The 19,392-nt window shown below is 40.2% G+C and overlaps 1 protein-coding gene across 3 annotated transcripts in view; it reads left to right on the top strand.

The window, feature by feature from the left end:
* plxna4 (plexin A4) overlaps nt 1–19,392 on the top strand; it is a 250,805-nt gene that overhangs the window by 136,038 nt on the left and 95,375 nt on the right. For all 3 annotated transcript variants that reach the window (XM_023274628.3, XM_023274629.3, XM_023274627.3), the window contains exon 4: nt 10,385–10,513. In XM_023274628.3, coding sequence (XP_023130396.1) covers nt 10,385–10,513 — 129 coding nt within the window. The remainder of the gene's footprint in view (nt 1–10,384; nt 10,514–19,392) is intronic.

The following is a 19,392-nucleotide window of genomic DNA, read 5'->3' on the forward strand; positions in this document are numbered from 1 at the left end:
CCCACTTGAAATTTACAGGATTTCAAAGATCTGCTGCTAATATTTTCAGATGTCTTGTTGAGTCCCGATGATGCCTTGATGTTTCAGCAGATTAAAGCTATTTTGGTGGCACAGCAACCTGTTAGGCAAGAGTAGTCCTAAACTTTTGGATTATCAGTGTATGCTGTTATAAAACAGCATACATTTAACTTATTGCAAGAAAGATATGGATATTTCCTTCATTATTCCTTCCTCAACCTTCTCTTCTTTTTCTTCTTCTTTCTGCTTCTCTAACATCAAAGCTAGTCGCCTCTTGCTCTGCCATATGTCCAGCTTCCTGGGTCCTGCAAAGGCTTGGACAACACGCATGCAACCTTTTTCTTTCTGTCAACTACACACACACACACACACACACACACACACACACACACACACACACACACACACACACACACACACACACACACACACACACACACACACACACACAAAAGACAGACTCCTCAGTATAATATCGTTGTGATTATACAATATACTGTTCAGCCTACTGAAACAGTTTGCCAGCTATATTCATCCTAATGAACTGCATCCATAGCTCTGAGTTTGTGCACTGCTGTATCACCTGACATGCTTGATTTGATACAATAGGCAGATTTGGTGCCCTCACTATTCTGGGGAACATGTTGACTTCATTAATGGCTCCCAAAGCCTTTTAGCTCTCGCACAGTGGCCTCTGGTCTCAAAATATAATGGGGTGCACACCGCTCTGTAGCACTGCTACTGGGTTGCGCCACTAATAGAGACACAGGTGGTGATATGCCCTCACATTATGCCGTTGCCTCTTGCCTCCTCCTTGAGGCCCAGCCAGTAGCTGCAACAGCAGTTGCGGGAACAGCAGCTCTTATCACTGCCGAAAAAGGGGCTAACAAAGGAAAGACAGTAGAGGAAATAATTGGTTTGAAAGAGAAATGTGAGTATGGGCTTTTCTCAGCAAGGACAGGTATTTGTCTGCACTAAATGAGGTCTGTCAGGAGATCTCCACCTGTCACCTTAACACACTACTTTGGCTCTAATGAGACAGTAACCATTAAAGTGATGGAATGATGCATATTGCTATGAAAAATGGCAAAACTGAAAAACTGATGATGACCATGAGAATAGAAAGAGGCGACTGAAAGGAATAAGCGTGGAGCAGTTAATGAAGCGGAAAACTTTTGTTCTTCATTGGGCCCTTCCTAGTCTTTCACATCGATGAAGATAAACTGTGAGGCCATTTTTTTTTTTACATTGTCTGGAAAAAATAGGCACCATCAGTAACCATGTACATATACCAACAGGCTTTGCAAGGAAAAATAAAAAGTTCCTTCAAGGCTTCTTATTTCCGATCACATCTGACAACTGTGAAAGGTTTTCAGTCTGAACATGTGTAGGCACAGTCAAAAAGAGGGAAGACAACATTCAAAATACAGTTTTAGCTGCGACAGAAGAAAATCTGAAACTAACCTAACCAGACAGATGGAGTGAAATTTCAGAACCGTAGAAAAAAGCAAATGAGAGAAACCGAGTGAGTCATTAGAAGTCAAGAGGTCACAAATGTTCTCAAGATTGAACTGGCTACAAGTCTGCAGGTATTTCAGACAACCTCATGACTTAAAGATCGAGACAGAATAGCAGAGAGAGAGAGCGATGGAGAAAGCGCAAAAGCAATAGCAGAGGAGGGAAATGAGTAACAAAAGCTGAGCTGTGAGCCCCCTGCCTGGTCACAGTGCTCTAAGGCAGCTAAGCAGTGAAGGCAATGATAGCAGGGAAACCTGTCACTCACCCTTTGAAGCCATAGGGGAGATTGAAGGAGGAGAGGCGAGCAGGGGGAGAAATGAGTTAGGAAGCCTCCAGACACTTGTCCCCTTTCACGTCCAACACCATCATCTCTCACAATAACATTCTTGTCCTTCTCTTCTCCTCTCTGCTTGCTCTTTCTCTCAGCAGGGGGATAAGGTTAGATTAGTAGGCTGCATGGACCTTCAGGCTAACAGGTACCACACCTTTAATGCCACAACGGTCAGTCACCGAGCCAGGGGTCCCCCAGCGGCTCTGTCTGCCGTGGTGTCAGATCCCAGGCGTGAGAGAGGCAGTTAGAAAGTCTTTGCTAAAGTAATGGAGTATTACATATGGAAACAAACATAGGTGAACATATGCTGCTCATTTCTAAAATTAAACTTCTTTTTTTTACAGTTATTCACTGTCTTTTTAATTTTCCTCCTTTGTTACTCTGCATTGCTCCTGATGTCATTCACTGACCACTATTGCACCATTTTGTAAACAGCAAATAGATGGTATGTGCACATGTAATACTATATTTGGTTAGGTGCAAGACAGGAAAGTCAATCCAATTTGTCAAGTTGTGTCGGCACATGGATTTACAGCCAACAAAAATTTCCACAGAGTAATTTCATGATGCTACACCCAAATCACTTTTGTCTGGGACCATTCTGAAGTGGCAGCTTCAAGAGAAGTTTTAAATAAAGGCTCTGTACAAAAGTACTTGGCAAAATATGAAGAAAATAGACATGATTGAACTAATCTAATGTAGAAGTTTTTGTGATGCTGGGAATTTGTATGAGCAGGGTAAAATCCACTTTTTTCTAGACTTTAGGGCACAATAAGTCGGTGTGGACACTACCTTCTCATAATGTAGCTTTTCTCACAGAAATATTTTAACTTCTTATTCCTAAACTACCCAACCAAAATAAAACCTCTACAGAAGATTAGCCTCAGTAAAACTAAACTCAACAGGAGGGCCATTGCAGAGGTCGTATTTCCGCACAGTTTTGACACTGACAACACAAATCTCCGATGATACTTCCGCGCTAACAATGACATTTCCTTGATTTGCACCCACAAAGCACCTTCCCTCACAGCACAGGCATCAGGGGAAAGGCATTAATTAAAATCCTGCTGTGTAGCAGATATGCCTAATTGCAAACATAAAACAGAGAATAGTGAATTAAAGCACAGAATGAGTTCAGTTCCACTCTGTGGGGGTTTTTGCCAACTCATTCTCCTATAGCGAGAGGAGTTTAGTCGGAAGGAAGGAAAGAAGGGGGATTTTAAAAGTGTCTTTAATGAACTTTATGAATATTTTACTTCCATAACGGAAAGCAGTAAAGCACTGAGTCAGTGTTGTACCTTCTGGATAACTGCGTGATGATTTCATTGTAGCTTGTCATAAAATATAAAATAGTATTCCATAAGACATTGTAGGTGTAGAACCACCATGGTATTAGTCATTCATGTGTCATCTACAGTACGTGTTTAGAGAAATTGCACAGTTCCTTCCTGGCCAGTCTTCTTCCTCTCAGAATAAAAATACGTGTTTGTCTTTCATGGTTCCTAATAACTGATGCTGGCAATGAATAGCGGATAATATGTAATTCTTTACAGCAGCAATGCTACAAGACCAGCTTGGCATCCCACATTTGTGTGCCACATCCTCCTTAATACTCTCAGATTAATGTCAAATCATTCACACTCTCCCACTAGTCTTGCACCAGTCCATCTTGCCTAAAGCTATATATTGAGGCATTGAATGTGGAAGTGGAGGGTTTGTTCTGTCATTGATTGACACTGAGAGATGGAGCCAGTCCGCCTCTTAGCTCCCATTCCTTCTGTTATTCTTTCTAGCTTCTTCCCCTTCCCCTCCTTGTTTCTCTCTGTCTGCCATATGTTTCAGTGAGCTGGACAGATTTGGGCAATCAGACAGCCACCATTGTATTGCTGTCGGTATGAATAGAATGCGTGGAAAGACACATTGCCATTATGTAGTGCCGATACATTGGTTCTTTTCTTACCGTCTCTTTCACAGTGAATGTTCCTCTCCGTTGTCTCTGTCTGGCTATGTCTCTTTCGAGGCTCTTAATGCATGTTCTTCCTTGCCTGGTTGAATACCTAACACTCTGTTGTGGCTTTACAAAGAGCCTGGAAACCTGAGCAAAGTGTGGCAAGTCAGATTACACTGTCTTTTGGCATGTGGCTATGCTTCTTCCAGGTCAAAATGTTCTTGATTGATATCTTTAGTGAGGTAATGACATAAGCCCTTAAAAGACGAGTTCGATATACATGTGCTGCTACTATTCTGTGCTGTTTTGGAAAATTCAAACACCAAAATATATTACCAAGATCAGATTTCTTTGATTTTAGAAAACCCTGACAATACCAGCTGTTCTCTGAGTGTCTTATATTAACTACAAATTTACACTAGACTACTTTACAAGTCATATTGCTGCTGTAGAAATACAAATTCTCACAGGACAAGTGAGTTGTTTTTCTTGTTTTTGTAGTTTTTGATATAATTTCAATCGGTTACAACCTTTTGATTGCTGCAGTCGAGCAATGTAACAATAATTTAGTTCAGTAGGACAAGCTACAGCAGCAGCCTGTCAACATTTTAGCCCAAATATCTAAATCACTTATTCAGATAACTGAATTGAAGTAAATGCAGTTAAAATGTCTGGCTTTATCATTTATTGCTTTCAAAACTCAATATTTTTGAATAAGTATGTTAAGTTAAACTAATAAGTTTAGGTTTGCAGGAGCTAAAAGACATAACATTTGTCCTGTTTTCAGTAAGAAATACTTTCAACAATTCCTGATCTTAGCAATAATTGTCAACGCTTGAAACCAGACTAAGTTTATCACACTTATCCAACAGAAAAAGGTTCATGACCCTTTTTAGCTGCAGTAATGCTGGCACAGACTTTGGGTTTGCCCATGTGTGTGTTTCAGAGGATTAGCGGAAATCCTCACACAAATAATGTGGAAATTTAAGTTTCCCAGCGTGCTGTGTGACTTTGGATGACATTCTGCTCCAGCCCACTCACCTCGCCGTGGTTGCATGGCCTATGTCAGACCATAGTGATACTTTAGTCAGCAGCTTATTTTGGCTTCCACTCGCAGCGTGTTGGTCATGGTATGTGTTCCAGCCATGGTGTGTTAGTGTGTGTGCCATGCTCAACAGACTGCAACTCTGTGTGACAAGTCTTCATTCTGCCACGCCGCAATCCATGCCATAGCAGGCAAGGACACAGTTTAGCAATCTCTTTCACCGGTTATACTCAGAACCACAAAGTTTGTCCCATTTAGTCACTGTAATGTTTAGCAAGCACACTTTTTATATCTATGTACATATTTTACCAGTGCTTCAGGTTCCTCCCACAGTCCAAAGGCATGAATACTATGGCAACTTGGGATTCTTCCATGGCCATATATGTGAATGTGATCATAAACTTGGTCTGTTTGTTTGTGTTAGCCTTGTGATTGATTGACAGCCTGTCCAGGGTTTATCCTGCCTCTCAGCCAGTCTCAGGTGTAGAGAATCCAGCTGCCCCACCTGAAAACCTCGAGGCCAGTTTGTGGTATCCACATTTATGTGCCCTGACTAATGCAGATGATGAAATGTGAATGTGGTTCCATTTACACTGCAAAGGTACACATTAGTCTCCTGTAGATCTTGCTGATCGGCTAGCTGTGACTTTGCACTTCTTAAAGGGTACGGGACTAGTTCAGATTGGACTGTAGCACTGTGTCAGTGATTATTCTCAAAGTGTGCCAAACCTACAGTGTGGAATAGCCTGCAGCTGGAGTTTGTTGCCTTCCCATCCCAAGCACAGTGGGCGGACATAGCAGGAGCACAGGATTTCAGTCCAATTTAGAACTTACCACTGTTATTAAGCACCACTGATGTAAAGCATGTACACATCAAAGCACCCCCAAAGTCTGGTAGCCACTGCTTCAATTAGAACTCTTGATGATGATGAATTATAAATATGTGGATAACCGTGAATCTACCTGCACAGCTTCTCCTCAAAACAAGTAGTCATTTTGTTTCTGTAGTGCATACGCTATCAGCGTACACTTGTAGAGAGATTCAGACGTGGAAAGCATTCATTTGCCTTAAGCGGGTATAGCTAATGGTGTGGTACTTTCAATATGCTTTTTCCACATTGTGCTGTTATCCAGAGGGTGTGGTTTGTGGCTGTGCATATCCTGCACTTAGCCACAATCATCATCTGCACTAACACTGCTACAGCAGTGTTTTTATGTCTCTTGAGGATTGAGTAGCCTCATCCTAAAGTGTGGACAATCCATCTCACCATTTGATGTAAAGCAGTATCTACATAATAGCACACCAGTTCACAGAGATTATCCAAAATCAATAAAAGTTCTCAGATGTGTGACCAGAGGTACTGGATTTCAAAGGGCAATTTCCCTGGAAGAGAGTTCCAGAGGGGCGACATTATTGACTGAGGATATGTAAGGTGTCTGTTGATTTAACCCATGACAAAACAAACAATCTATGTTCTGACATTATAATAATCTAAGAAAATATTATATAATAATAGTGTATTGTTTCATAGGTATTGTATGTCATACATTCCTGCATCTTTTCTATAGATTTTACTGTACAGCATCACAAACAGTTTAAGCACAGGTCTTAGTTACTTTATGTCTGTAGAAAAACATATATATTATAAGGTAAGACCTGAATATTTACCTTTTACCGACCAGCAAAATGGATTCAGTGCACATTCAGAGGACATGCCGTACTTTCCATGTGCTTTTGTGGCTTATAGTGCCAATATGAGCAATCTGAGTGAGGGTAATCCTGTGGTTTTCACACCGGAATGGCTTCCCTGTCTGTATCACACCTTCTGCTAGCTGTTAGCCCCATGGAGAGAGGGACATAGTCACTTTGGGCACATTATTTTTCATTGACAGATTCAAGGCAGGAAATACCATCTGCATACGAGGTTGCGATTGTTTGTCACTGCAATTTAACACTAAAACTGGTTTTTAACTGTTTTTATAACATGTACTACATGTTTACTGCAGAGGCCACTGTCTTTATCTGTGTATTCAGTGATAGTACTGGTGTAGTTACCAGTTATAGCCACTAGGGGGCTATAGGTTATGGTCGAGGTGGTCACTTGTAGAGGGCATTGCTCAGTAGGACTGATAGCGTAAATCTCTTGCATAGGTCCACTTGCATAAAGATCCTGACTCACACAGAGCTCCTAAAGAAATATTTACTACACACATTCTGCAGGGCTGTGGAAGTGTGCTCTGAGTCAAAAGTGCCAGTAACTCTCCCCGCTCTCCCCTGAGTCTCTCTCATTACCATATGAGTATCTCCAGCCAGACGGCCTGTATGTGTGTGCGAGAGTGAGAGTGTATGCGTGTGAAAAAGAGAAAATGTGAAATGCCAATGTTTCTATACGTGCAAATGCTTGTGTGAACACATTTTTCTGCATGTGTTTATTTAAATGTGGACCCAGTGCTTCTCTCACCTTCCCACCACTCTGAAGCAAAATGAAGTCTGTCTGGCAGTGAATGTCTATTGTGTAGTGCTAATGTGATAGCAGAGATTAGCATTGTAATCCATTTAGCATAGAGCAGCTAATCCACTTTATTACTGTTGAAAAGGAATCAGATAATATTGGCTAGCACCAGCATAGCAGCCTTAATGATTTTAGGCTGATGAAAAATTGCTTTAAGATATATTAATAATTACTGTTGCTGATAGTGAACCTTGGATTAGTAGCTTCATAACAAACCATATCATTATTTTGGTTTATTATCAAGGGAATAAAGGTATTACTGGTACACAGTCTATGCTTTTCATTTATTGTGTGTGTGCGTGTGTGTGTTGTTTTTTTTTGTGGTAGTACAAATCATACAATTGAGTTTTTTGTTTTTTTGTTATTTCTACAGTGCTTTTCATGAAGTATTATTCCTTTAAAATGCCAAGTTTGATGTCTGGGCAGATGAAGATAACTGCTGTTGTTAAACCAAAAAGCCCAGAGTGACCAAGCTTGTGTCGGTGCGAAGTGCAGGTCAACATTAATACATTACATGTGCCAATTATTGTAACAATAAGGCCACTGATCTTTGATTTAAATCAGACTTCCTCCCTTGTGTCTTCCCCTCCAGTCCCTGTGTGACTAAACCCGCCAGTGTTGCATACTTGTGGACATGCTGTGCGCTCCCTGGTGTCTCATTTGTTTTGTTGGTGGTCAGATTGAAGGATAATATACAGGAGCTTCCCCTTGAAGCCTCTCTGCTCCCTGGTGACTGGGGATCTGTCCCAACACAATAAAACTCTATATTCAGCTACTGCTATAGACAGTCAGCCCTTTAATTCCACACAGCAATTGACTCCACACTTTATGCAGTGGAGGTAAGCTGATACACACATCTTTCCATGCATGCACATGCACACACATGCCGTGTACTGTGCACATATGCACAGCACCTAAAATTAACTCACCCGATTGGACAGATTAGATAACCCCACCTGCTGAATCTGGCCCTGGCTCGTGTGCAAGTTTCTTTCTTCTTACTTTCTTCTCTTCTCTCTCGCTCCTATTTGCCGTCTGTTCTTTTCTTTGCAACTGACCCTAGCACATACAATGGTTCCCAGTGGAAGTGTGTGAAGCTTTGATAAAAAGAACTCATGGTTCTTTGAGATCAAGGTCGCTACACAAGCCAAGCAGGAGGCACAGCGAGAGAGGAAGAATGACTGGGAAACAAACACGGGGGGAGAATAGGGTGAAATCAGGGTGAAAGATGGTGCTTGTTTAAAGAAATGTCATGTTGTGAAACTGGATATCAGCAGAAACAGCAGGGTAGGGCAGTCCTTAACCTGTACCCAGTCTACTTAGGTTTCTCTTTTTGCTATACAATAGTTGATTGTCAAAGCAAAGACAAAGGAAAGTCCTATTGAACCAGCAGAACTCTTTCTGTTATGCAGGATAGAGTGAAAGTGGAATCGACTGGCATTATCCTCTACTATAAAGAGCGTGCCTATTGTGTATCCTAAAGCTAATATTAATCCTGCCAGCTTGATGATAGAAAATATAACACCTGGGGATACAGAGCATAAGACCATGACCCACGCTGCATACAAATAATCAAGCCATTACTTAACAAAAAATTTCACAAAGAAAGGCTGAAATACGTGTAAGTGCCCTTCAGTTGTTTTCATCCAGTCCCTAACAAAGATGTCCCGCCTCTGTATTCATTATCATTTTACCAAATGTTTCAGTCAGAACCAGTCAGACTTCTTGACCTTAAAGAGACTTTAGCTTAGGTTGGGCCAGCCGCGTCTTTTTCTTTATGATATGCTGACAGAGAGAATACAGAGAGCGTGTTGTCATAAGCTTATTATAATTAATCATGAAATGACTCACCTGTCTGCTCCACCATCTGCTTCCTGTCCAATTATCTCCTGTGTGTGCGTGTTACCTGTGAACCCTTAAGTGCTGAAGAGCACAAAGAACTACCAAGAGTCATCACAACTTTAACAAGACTTGCTTCACACCTGTCCACAATCCCACAAAGTCCCGGGTGTGTCAACGTGTATTCTACTGGGTGCTGAAAGTTGCTAGGGTAGGAATGTGTCAGAACTACATGTTACTGCGAAATTAGAGGCAGAGGACCAGATTTAGAAAGGATCATTTGGAGCGCTCCCTGTGTGTGGGTGTGTGTATGTGAAACGATGTAAGCAGATGTTCTGGCACAACCCCGACCACTTCCATCACATCACCAGCGGTGAATGGGGCCAATTCCATGCACTTTCTGCTGAGTAAACTCACCTAGGGGCCCATAGACCACACCTCTTGCCCAGATGCCTTATTACCATAATTACTTTTGAATGGCTCAAACTGTGATCGAGAAAGATTCGCTTCTCAGATACAGCACTAAAAGCTGTGATGCATGTGAAAATCCTCAAGCAGTATGCAATGGACAGTTTTTTCAGTGATAACATCCAAAAGTACCTTTTTAGTGATTCCTCAGTTAATATTTGCACACTTTGTTGTCCTAAATGCCACTTTTGTTTCATTGCCAAGTCCTTTCTTGTGGAAGGCGACAATACTGTCTCTCACTTTGTTTCTTTTTACCTCTAGTTTCTTATTTCTGTTAACTCATTTATGGAGTCTTATTTGCTGTAACTTGTTAATGAATAGGCAAAATATTAAATGTAAATTGTGATAATGCTAAGTTGTTACATTCAAAAAGCCCAAAACAGATGCAAAAAGAAATCCCTGACCGAGGCACCCTCTCCATATCAGATGTTAATTATTATAGCTGCATCTAAGACAAGGAGTGCAGCTGTTTAGCATTTTCATTTGTCTTCTCCTAGATCAATACTTATTCAAGTAATTCAACTCTGAGCACAGTTGGCAATATTTCAATACATCTAAATAACAGAGCCAGCAAAAATTTGCTTGCTTCCTAATAGGTTTTGAATGTTATTATTTTGATACCTATGAAACAATTTTGGCGCTAAAGTGATTAAAAATGTGCAATAAATATATGAATTTTTGTATGTTCTTCTGTGTTTTTCCAGATCCGGGTAGATGGCTCATCACGTGCCCTTCAATATGAGACAGTCCAGGCTGTGGAGAACGGACCCATCCTCAGAGACATGGCCTTCTCTTCTGATCATCACTACCTCTATGTCATGTCTGAGATCCAGGTCAGACACTCAAACAAACACATACATCAAAAGTCCTCCCTGCTGACTCAATATCATAACCACTGGCATTTATCATTTTCTTATGTCAGAGGGTAGAATAACCTTTGGTGTGGCATAGAGGATGTCATTACATCCTGGCTAGAGGAGAGAAAAGGATTAGATGGCCCACTGGATGCTATGACCACGTCTTTTTATAGAAACATACTGCGAGAGTAGAGCTGGAGTGAATAAATGTGTTGAATTATAGGGAGCGAGGAGAGTGGTCTTAGTTCACTTGTGTCTGAGCTACACAGTACTGATGTGTATGTCTCTGCACAGGCAGATTCACACATACACACTATCTCCCTTAGTACCTTTGATGACATGGAATGTGGGGCGAAATAGCAGCACTCTGTGTAATGGACACAGACACAGAGTCTGTGAACACCTCTATCAGAGGCAAAACCTCGCCAAAATAGCACCATGGAAAGTCATGTAAGTGCACATTCCTATGACCAGCTGTGTTAGATATTCGCTTTCTCTTTATATTCCACACACAAAGACCTCGAGCCACAACCATGTGTTTACATTCTATTTTATGTGGGGGGAATGATGAATTATATCTTGAGCCAAACACTGTTTGCATACATGATACAAACACTCAGACGACTGAACATAGTTTATGTGAAGCTGTGATCATCAAGTGATGAAAGTTTAGTCATTTTGTATTAGAAATTTCAAAAAGTCAATGAAAACATTATATCTCTTGTAGATTTTCTTTACAGAGAAAGTACCTCAACTTAGTCCTCATTCTGAATGTTCGGATTTCATGACATAAACAGTAAATGCACAGACTTGTAACATTCAGCTGTGATGGAGGAAATACTCAGATGCTTTACTCAGCTAAAAATACCAATGTCACTACATAAAACTATTCATTACAACTGAAAGTTTCTCAAGTAAATCCCAAAGCATGTATTATTAACTTAATTTTCTTTATGTATTAAAAAGTGCATATTGATGCAGCAATGTGTAGGCATCATTTTACTGTTGTATATGTGGACAAGGTGGCGCTAGTTGTAACTACTTTATGAAAGGGACGGGTAGGATAAGGTCTTTCTATCAGAGCATTTATTTTTATCCAAAGTCTAACCTTAATATGCAAACTGTTGAATATTTGGAGGTAGCCTGCCATCCTGTATATTCTCTCCACTCTATGTCTGAGTGTAAAATCTGGAAAAGGGCTTGAAAACCAAACCGCAGACAAACTTAAGTGTGAAGTCTTGAACAGTCGACCAACTAACAACTCTGTGATCTGAAGTTTGCGTCTGATATAACATTGATATAACATGGATATAACATTACTGTAGTCCAGCCTACGATGACGTTCAGAAAAGCAGAAACTGTTTTATCTATGAGAAATGTTTGGTGTCTGTCCCTAGTCCTGCATGAATGAAACCAAAGTTCCTCCTGAACCCAAACCTCCATGTTTCCTCATCTTCAACCTGAAAGTTAAACATGATCTCTGCTGTGAACATAAATTCTGTTTCTGTGTTGTGACGTTTTGGGGATATATGTGACCAGTCAAACAGCTCAAACAGTTATCTACATGAACTAACTGGAGAAATTTAGAGAGAACTATCTGTAATGTCATAAAGGATCTCATCTAAACACTGCTTTATTGCAAGTGATAACAGGTTTTGAACCACTGGTATTGCATTTTATAGACTGTTCATGTGTTTCTGTGCCTGTTTTTTAATATATAACCTTCATCTACAAATTAAGTAAGTAGAAAATTTGCTAAATAAATGTAGTGGAGAAAAACTACAATGTCAGAAATAATAATCCAATCACTAGTAACAGTTTTGAGGTAAGAATGTGTGAGGATGAAGTACTTCAGAATTGTACTTAAATATAGCACTTACTTTGTTGCATTTAACTACTACAACATAAACAGTCTTTTTCCTACAATGCATTGCAATAGTGTCAGTAATCAAACCATGCAGGCCAAATTAAGCCACCAGTGGGTCTATTTCTCTGTTCACTGTTTATTATTAATGCGACTGTTAGAAATAATATTGCAGAAGCTCTGAAATACAGATAATATGCATATCATTCCCTCTCTCCCTCCTCTTTATCTCCTGCCACCCGCAATCAGCGGCTGCCACTGCTGTTTTGTTGGCATCAGTAGGCCTAGTTACCCCTGTACATTGTCCTCCGCTTCCAGAGGATTATAGAGCTCTCTGGCACCATGCTGTGACACTATTTACCTAATGTAGTGCATAATGTTTGTGTGTGTGCAAATATGTGCCCATTTTAAGTGCCCAGATTATCGTGATGACACTTTAAATATCAGACAGACCATGCATTGAAGGTGCCCTTTCAAATGCAGCTCTCATTGCCTCTCCTGAGGTCTCAGTCCATCTTTAGATGCAGTCGAAAAGGGAAGGACAGACGAGCGAGCAGAATAAGGACATTTAGGATTCTATTTGTCATGGCATCCAGTTACTACTCTGTTGTGCAAATCTGTTAACCAGCAATGTGAGAATTTGCTTTTTCCCCTTTGGATTGCACTGCATGTAATTGGGCTTATAAAAGATATTACAGAATAACAAATGAAATATTAGGAATATTTAATTTCCACATCTTCCCATTATGTTAGGTTCCTTTATGTCTCACTGTTATTGCCCAACATCGTGTTACAAATTTAGCATTTTTAATTTGCATGCCAATTAGCTTATATTGAAAAAATCAACCAAGTGAATTTTTTACTCCAGTTGTGGTTGTGTGTGTGTGTGTTTGTGTGTGTGTGTGTGTGCGCGCGCTTGTGCGTGTGTCTGTGTGAGGCCTTCGAAGTAATTAGTCTATTAGCCCAGTTACGGGGCTGCCCTCCGCTAACTGTTTAGTAGGAACATTTGGGAATTACCATACACACAAATATAGAAAGCAGTTAATGAACACACCACATACACAGAACACACAAAAATACACTCAAAAACCTAATATACAAACACACACTTCTTCAGTGCTGCAGGGTTTGTAGAACAAGATGAGAGTGAGTGAATAAAATCACTGGCTCTGTTTCACTGATCTACTTAAAATGTTTTTACTTTTTGATGTTAGAGCAAAGATTCCTGCTAGCTCTGTGTGAAAATTAAGGTTCTTATTGATTTTTGCTCACTACTCCATCCTTAGTCACTTTGACAGATATTTCAATTAACTAACCCTAACCCGTATGATGTGAATTTACAGGCTTATGATTTTATTTTAGCAGTTCACTAGAATATGTTTATATGTTTTTAGGTTCAAAAACCACATTCTTTTCTCTTTCTTCTCTTTCATTTGCTTCTTTATTTCTTTATTACCCTCTGAAACATTCCATGTTGGCTCCTGTCTCTTTAAGGCCTCTCTTGCAAAGCCCAGTCTGCTCTCATTGGTCAGCTGTCCAGACAAAAGTGAGGTAAAAGTGAAGTAACAGAACAAAAGGTGACTTAGAACAAGTAGGCAGTTTTCTGTGGGAAAGACTAACTCTCTTTGGCATAGACTTTGGGCTTTATAAGTTTGTATTGAATATGATTCTTGATGTAGATTCAGAAAAATCATAGCTATATTATCACCCATTGTCTGTCCTGATTTCTCTGTCAAACAAAACTCTTTTTCAGGATATCTGAAGTCATTGAAGGAGCTAGGAGAGCAATTTGCAAATTGCTTCATCTCAAAAGTAGAGAACATGTGTCAACAATATTTTACAAGTGTATTTTTTTTTTTTTTTTTGCAAGTTGGTTCTTGAAAATTCCTCTGTAAATTTGAAGCTGAATTGTTTCCTGTCATGCTGTTGCTTCAAGCCAAAACAAGTTTTTATGAAAGGTCAAAGAGGATCCCAGAAGGAAATCCAAGAGAAGATATGGCAACAGGATCCATTTTCCATATTTGTCTGACTCTTGGAAAGAACCTTCTAAAAATAATCAGTTCATTGATACATATTTATTAACAAATACATGACCCACATAAAACTTTCCAGATGTTGTTTTGCTTTTGTTTCTAATACAGATCTACTGTTACTGTAAAAAAAAAAAAAAAATCATTGCTTGATCAGTATTCAGAGTTAAATATCATCTTGAATTATTTGGGTTTTCTTTGTGTTAGCATCACTGTGATTGTCAAGTTCAAAAGGGATATTGTGGTCATCTTAGTATGCAGCAGTGTTGAATGCAGCACTGCTTTTTGATCACTGAGATAGTTAATACCATCTTGTACACACATGCGCATTTCTTTTTCCCAGCAGCGGCAAACGCTATGAAAGCAGCCTGAGTTGGTCGATGGCAACAGGCCACCTGCTGTGTCTGGGGCCTGGGACCCAGACACTCGGAGAGAGAGTGTGATATTTAGAACAACAGAGAGATACATACAAGGCTAACACATGATAGAAAGAGAAGAGCAAGGGTGCCCACAACAGGAGGCTGAGAACAGAGCTGGTTGATAGAGCTTCTCCCATGCTGTTCTTAGCCTTGAAATACTCCCCCATGGATTGGTTATGCCAGGCATGGACCAAGAGACAGAACACCTCTGATCCTGTCTGGTCCAGGGCTGCACAGTAAAGGTCAGATACTGATGGTGGAGGAGTAAACATGGTCTTGAGGGAAAGGCAATCACAAAGCATTAACAATGAATTTTGTAAAAAAGAGAAGTATGCATATTGTGCTAAACTTTGCATTTCGTTTTTTGTATATTGTGTTTTTTTATAGACCACAGGGAAATCCCTTTGACGGGATAATTGAGTTTCTAGTATCTCTGATCCCTGCAGTCAATAGTTAAGGCGACTCAGCCAAAGTTGAGAAATTGCTGTCTAAACTTCTCCTACTCATTAACGCCAAAGAAATGCAATCCCTGTCCTCACTGCAATCATCGCTCTCTATCAGAGTGAATTAAAGAAAGCAAACATGATTACTTGGGCTGTGTGATTGCCCAGCTCAGTATTTTTCTTTATTAGTGAACAAATTTATATTCTCTGGTCTAGCTAGCAAAGCAATTTTCTGTTCAAATGTATCGAGTATCGTCACTTTCCATCGCAAAATAAAAGAATGTAAATATAATTACTGCAGCTCTATAAGGATATTACACTCTGATAATACATGACAACATCCTTCTTTGTTGTTTTAGTGCTACAACAATTAACTAATAAATTATAAACAAATGTGGCAGGACCACTGCAACACCTTGGTGGAGCAGTATAAATCCAGCTTCAGAGATTGGGTATCACACTGAGAGTCACTCTATACCCTGCTTGTCTGTGTCAGATTATACAGTCTTTAGAGAAGGAAGCTAGCCAAACACAAACACACATTCTCATGCAGTATTGTGCACTGTAATGTTCTCATCCTTAATTTTTTTTCTATTGTGCTTGTTAAATATTTTTTAATTCTTTCTTTCCTTCCATCCTGTGACTATATAATCTTTGTTGGGTTTGTTTTTCTTACAGGGTTAGACTTTTCTCTCCCGCAACCCCTATTCTTTTCTAAGAGGATTTGTAAAGGGAATGAGGATTCAGCCTTACATGTTTTCTTGCTCCTCTTTCTTTCATCTCCTTTCTTTTCCATCTTTCTTTTCATTTCTAACCCTCTTTGACTACCCATTGTCATTTTTTACCATACGCCAACCCCCAAAGCTCCATTCCGTAATTTTTTCCACTATTCCTCACTAGCAAAGTAATCTGTCATCCCTGCACTCTTATTAATCCAGTGATTGGCTGTCCTCTAATTGGATATTTCTCTCTATCTCCCTTTCACTCATACACTCACGCACACACAGACACAAGTCATCCTATTAGTGGGTTAAATAGATGTTCTGGTATAAAGAGGACAGCCAGATTATAGAACTGGCTGTGATTATGGATGTTAGGGTTGCAGTTTGAGTGACAGGGGCAGGTCAGTCCTACTGGTAATATGAGCTGGTACAGTAGTCTACTACTGTGTTACTACCCTGTTAACACTGGTTCATCTGTCAACCACTCTGAGAACACCTGAGTGGAATGAATGAGCTGCTGTCAGTGGATGTTAGGGGTCATTTCACCCTTGGTAAAAAGTAATAGAAGTGCAAATCACACAACAACATTTCTATGCTTTAAATATATTTATCTCATCCTTGGTGTACTGAATAGCTACTGACATGGATATGAATAACTTATGGAACCATTTAAATCCGCAGGTTCTTCCTTTTCAGTCTTTACCAAATAATCTCATCACAATAGGAAACATAAATATAAAAAAGCCACAACTGTATTTATCCAACTTTATGATAGACAGCAATAACCCATATTTATTGCAGCTGTTATATATCTCTTTTTGCAACAAGGAACAGTGTTCGCCAAAAAGCATTTTAGTTGTCAGTAATGTATCCAGTTGCATTAATCTCACAATTTGCTGTAATGGATTTTGTGACCTTCTGTGCTCTGAAATGCACAGCACTGTGACTTTGAATTACCCGAGGAACATGGCACATGTTTGGATCTACACTACCACACATTTTACACAACTGTCTAAGTAGCATTTGATGTCAAATGGAATAAAAGTGTCTTGTGTTTGGACCCAATCATGAGAAAGTAATTTCAAAGAATATGATTTTGATAGCAGAGCACATTACTGTGCAGCTGGCTGTGCTGAGACTTGACATGAGTTTCAGGGCATTTGGGGGCTGTTCAAGCTGTTGTTTGTTGTGTCTTAGTCATTCAATCCATCGCTTAGTGTTCCCAAAGCCATACCATTACCCTACAGCGACCCAGGAAACACATTAACTTATCCTGCCAACCGCTGTTCAGTGAGTCAGGGGTTAGATTTTATCTGGCATGTTCCTACATGGCCTTCGTGCTTAGGTTATTCTTTTTTCAACCTACCAAGGCTTTACATTCAGCGTTTAAACTGTTGCTGGAAAGTGCTACGACTGCCACATTCATAGTGCTAAATTATTTATATTCAGTGCAGCAAATGCAGATCTGTAAGTGTGAATTATTGAAAATGTGTACCATAGTGGGGCAAGATCGTTCAAAGTCAAATGCTTTTTTCTGTTCAGAACCCCCCCCGAGGGAAATCCGACAAGCCAATTTGTGGAAGTATCGCATCTTCGCATCTCATCAAAGATGTTTAATACCAGCATCCTTTAATTTCTATCAGCGGGAAACTTTTTACCGCATCCCTTAGAGTGTGGCTTCCTCACCCCTCTAGTGTGCAGCTGTGAGTTATGAAGGTGTTTAGATGTGCATATTATGTTGTGTCCCAGTTTAGCTGCAGGCTCACTGTGGTCTAACAAGGCGCATGAACATAGCTGCTATGTTGCAGCCATCGCTGCCTGACGCGCTTCTGAAAAATGTCAACAAAGTGTGGCAGACAGACAAGGTTGCAGAGAACTCTTGGCTCACTCAAAGTCCCGTTTGAAGTTTTACCTTTGTCTTCTTTCTCTCGCTGTCTCTCAGCATGTTTCTCAATCTATTTTCTCAGTTTGTATACCTGTCTCTTCTGCAAGCCCATTATTCTATAAACCAGACAGATATATTATGTAATTTGTCATTCATGTGAGTCATATTCAGCATCTTTCTGACAGCATCTTGGCTACTGGAAACAGTCCAGGCTGTGCACTCAGTCTGCCTGATACAGGCCTTATTTTTACCCAAGCAATGCCTCAGGGCAAGATGAAGCAGCCTGTGCAAAATTACGCACTTTCTGTGTGTGCCAATAGGAGACCTTGACCATCATGTCCTCGACATGGCTTTTGCACAGAGGACTGACAATGAAATGGGACCACATTAGCAGATGTTAGGGCAAGTTGTACTATATGAATTTGGCAGGCTTCAGCTTTTGGGTGCTTATTCGGTAAGCACAGACATATCAGAGATGACAGATGGCAAAAATATAGCAGAGTATGCATCACAGGAAATTCTAATCTCCAAACTATTATTAGTAAACTGCTTCAAGCTAGTTTAGCAGCTTTCTTCCCTTTGTGTATGGGGGGGCTTACTCTCTTTGGAATGGAAAGATAAGTGAAAATGATTGATTGTATCCGAGTCATTTGTCATGCGCTGACAGTCCTGACAGTGCAATGGATGGCTTTGTCATTTAACCTCTGCGACGTCAAATGAAAACAATATTGCACTTGCAGCCACTGGCCCGCTCTGTTAACTGAGTTTATGATATAATACCGTTGGTTGGTGTTTGACGGATTGAGTGGTGCGTCAGCTGTGGCGAGGCAGTGGGTCGTTGATTTGTCCCTCGCTTCATTTGACTCCCACGTCAATCTCTCCTCCATCCAGCTGGAGAGGAGAGCGGTGGGACACAGGAGGACAAGAAAGAAGGAGAGCGGCACCAGTAAATGAACGAGAGAATAAGTGACAGAATGAATTGATATTCTGTGCTGGATAGAGAAGAGAATAAGAGACCAGAACTTGAAGGCTGAAGTTGAGAAGAAACAGATTGCTGTTAGACCACTTGTAATAAATAGACACTGACACTGGCCTTGTCAGAAGGACTATCTTTGTACTCCACATTGTCCAGAGGTGCTGAAAGAGCCTGAGTTTTAGGCATTATAAAAATACTTTACATGGCAGCACGCTGATGGAAATGAGGCTAATGATTGGCTGAGAATGTCAGGCCTGTTTCCATTTGCAAGACACACTGTTGTCATAATAGCAGGTCAGGAATTATTACTCATGTCCATCGTCATGTATATGAATAATGATTTCACTTAAGAGGCTTAATGATTGTCGCTGATTTGCTTGCAGTCGTCAGCACAACTTGAGGATATTTAATTGGAGACAGCTGCTGTCGTAAGCAGCAATATATCTTTGTCACATGCACAGAAATTTACAATGGGTTGACAGTGACCAAGTAACAGTAAATCACATACATTTAACC

Source organism: Amphiprion ocellaris, chromosome 21 (assembly GCF_022539595.1).
Source record: "Amphiprion ocellaris isolate individual 3 ecotype Okinawa chromosome 21, ASM2253959v1, whole genome shotgun sequence".
In the NCBI taxonomy this organism is placed as follows: domain Eukaryota; kingdom Metazoa; phylum Chordata; class Actinopteri; family Pomacentridae; genus Amphiprion; species Amphiprion ocellaris.